The 1,554-nt window shown below is 44.1% G+C and overlaps 1 protein-coding gene across 1 annotated transcript; it reads right to left on the reverse strand.

Annotated features, from left to right (window-relative positions):
- Positions 1 to 222: 222 nt before the first annotated feature.
- Positions 223 to 743, reverse strand: CETN1 (centrin 1). The gene has a single exon (XM_036245450.1). It carries the CDS (start codon positions 739 to 741, stop codon positions 223 to 225), a length of 519 nt encoding a protein of 172 aa, XP_036101343.1. The 5' UTR covers positions 742 to 743.
- Positions 744 to 1,554: the final 811 nt, after the last annotated feature.

Genomic DNA, 1,554 nt, shown 5'->3' on the forward strand with positions numbered 1-1,554 from the left:
GCTCTTGAGAATTAAAAAACAAAACTCATGTTAAAAGCATCTTTAAAATTCTATACTTGGGCCAAAGATAGAAGCATCTAGACAAACTAGGGGCGGGGGGGGGGGGGGGGGGTAAGAGGAGGGATAGAGCAGTCCCCTAACTCAAGGTTTTACAAAGCAGAAGCAGGGAACCCAACAAGTCACTCAAGTTCTCCACACATGCTTGAGGAGAAACCGTTGACTTTAATAGAGGTTGGTCTTTTTCATGATGCGAAGAAACTCTTCCTCATTCACTTCGCCATCTCCATCCCGGTCCGCTTCATCGATCATTTCCTGCAGCTCCTCATCAGTGAGGTTTTCCCCCAACTCGTTGGCCACACGCTTTAGGTTTTTGAAAGAGATCTTCCCAGTCTCATCGTCATCGAAGAGCCTGAAAGCCTTCAGAATTTCTTCTTTGGTGTCTTTCTCGGCCATCTTTTGAGTCATCACGGCCAAGAAGTCATTGAAGCTGATTCTCCCCGTGCCTTCCTTGTCCACCTCGGAGATCATCTTCTTCATCTCTTCCTTCCTGGGTTCAAAGCCCAGCGCTCTCATGGCCACCTTCAGCTCCTTCACATCGATGGTCCCACTTCCATCTGCATCGAAGAGGTCAAATGCTTCACGAACTTCTTGCTTCTGATCTTCAGTGAGTTCAGGCTTAGGACCCACCTTTTTTTTCTGGCTGGTAGAGGCCGCACTTGGCTTCTTCAAGCTGGAAGCCATCCTTCTGCAGCAGTTATCTTTCTAACGGTGCCCCGGTGGTCCCTGCGCTCGCGCCAGGGCGCCCCCACCTGGAGCACGGGTGTGGGATCTCGCCTCATTCATTCCTTTCCTTGCATCCTCCCAGTGAGGCCCAGCTCACTAAGCCTTCCATGGCTGCGAGATCTTATTTCGTTATAATCCACAGCTCCCTAAGTGATTACCCGGTTTCCATGAGCTGAGACCTGCTCTGGCAAGAACTGCCCGTAGCCACAGTTGTCTTTCACAATGCACTGGCACTTGATAGTCTTTCCAGGCCATTTGTCAGAATCCTTAGAACCAGGTTTATAGGGTTATTTAGAGGTTCTTCCTCTCTCCTTTTCCATACTACTTAAAAAACAAAACAAAAAAAAACACAAAAAAACCCTATTGGTCTGAGATTACTTGAGGGTAAATTTAGGATAATCAAGATTGGGTTTCATCCCCTGGCATTGAATGTGGGGAAGAAGGAGGAAGAATATTAAAAGTCACACAATGTGTTCAAATTGACATAAATGGAAAACAGATAAAATGGAAAAAGTTATGTATAAAATTTGTAGAAGTTTGTCTCCTGACATTACACTCAACAATAATAAAACCTCACTAGCTTATTTGGCATACACTGGAATATGAAATGTAATATCCAAATGTATGATTTGCTTTCAGTATTTCAATTTTATATATTCAGTATAATTGCACTCGAATAACGGTCATAATTTCATTCACTAGGCTTTTGATTTGGAGGGGGGGGGTTGGAATAGTGCATTCTGATATTCTGACATTTAAAAATAAAAAGTT

The sequence above is a fragment of the Molossus molossus genome, unplaced genomic scaffold, assembly GCF_014108415.1.
Source record: "Molossus molossus isolate mMolMol1 unplaced genomic scaffold, mMolMol1.p scaffold_m16_p_6, whole genome shotgun sequence".
Classification (NCBI taxonomy): Eukaryota; Metazoa; Chordata; class Mammalia; order Chiroptera; family Molossidae; genus Molossus; species Molossus molossus.

Bases quoted from the DNA above. Each gene is read 5' to 3' on its own strand.
- CETN1 (XM_036245450.1), bottom strand. From the start codon at position 741: ATGGCTTCCAGCTTGAAGAAGCCAAGTGCGGCCTCTACCAGCCAGAAA.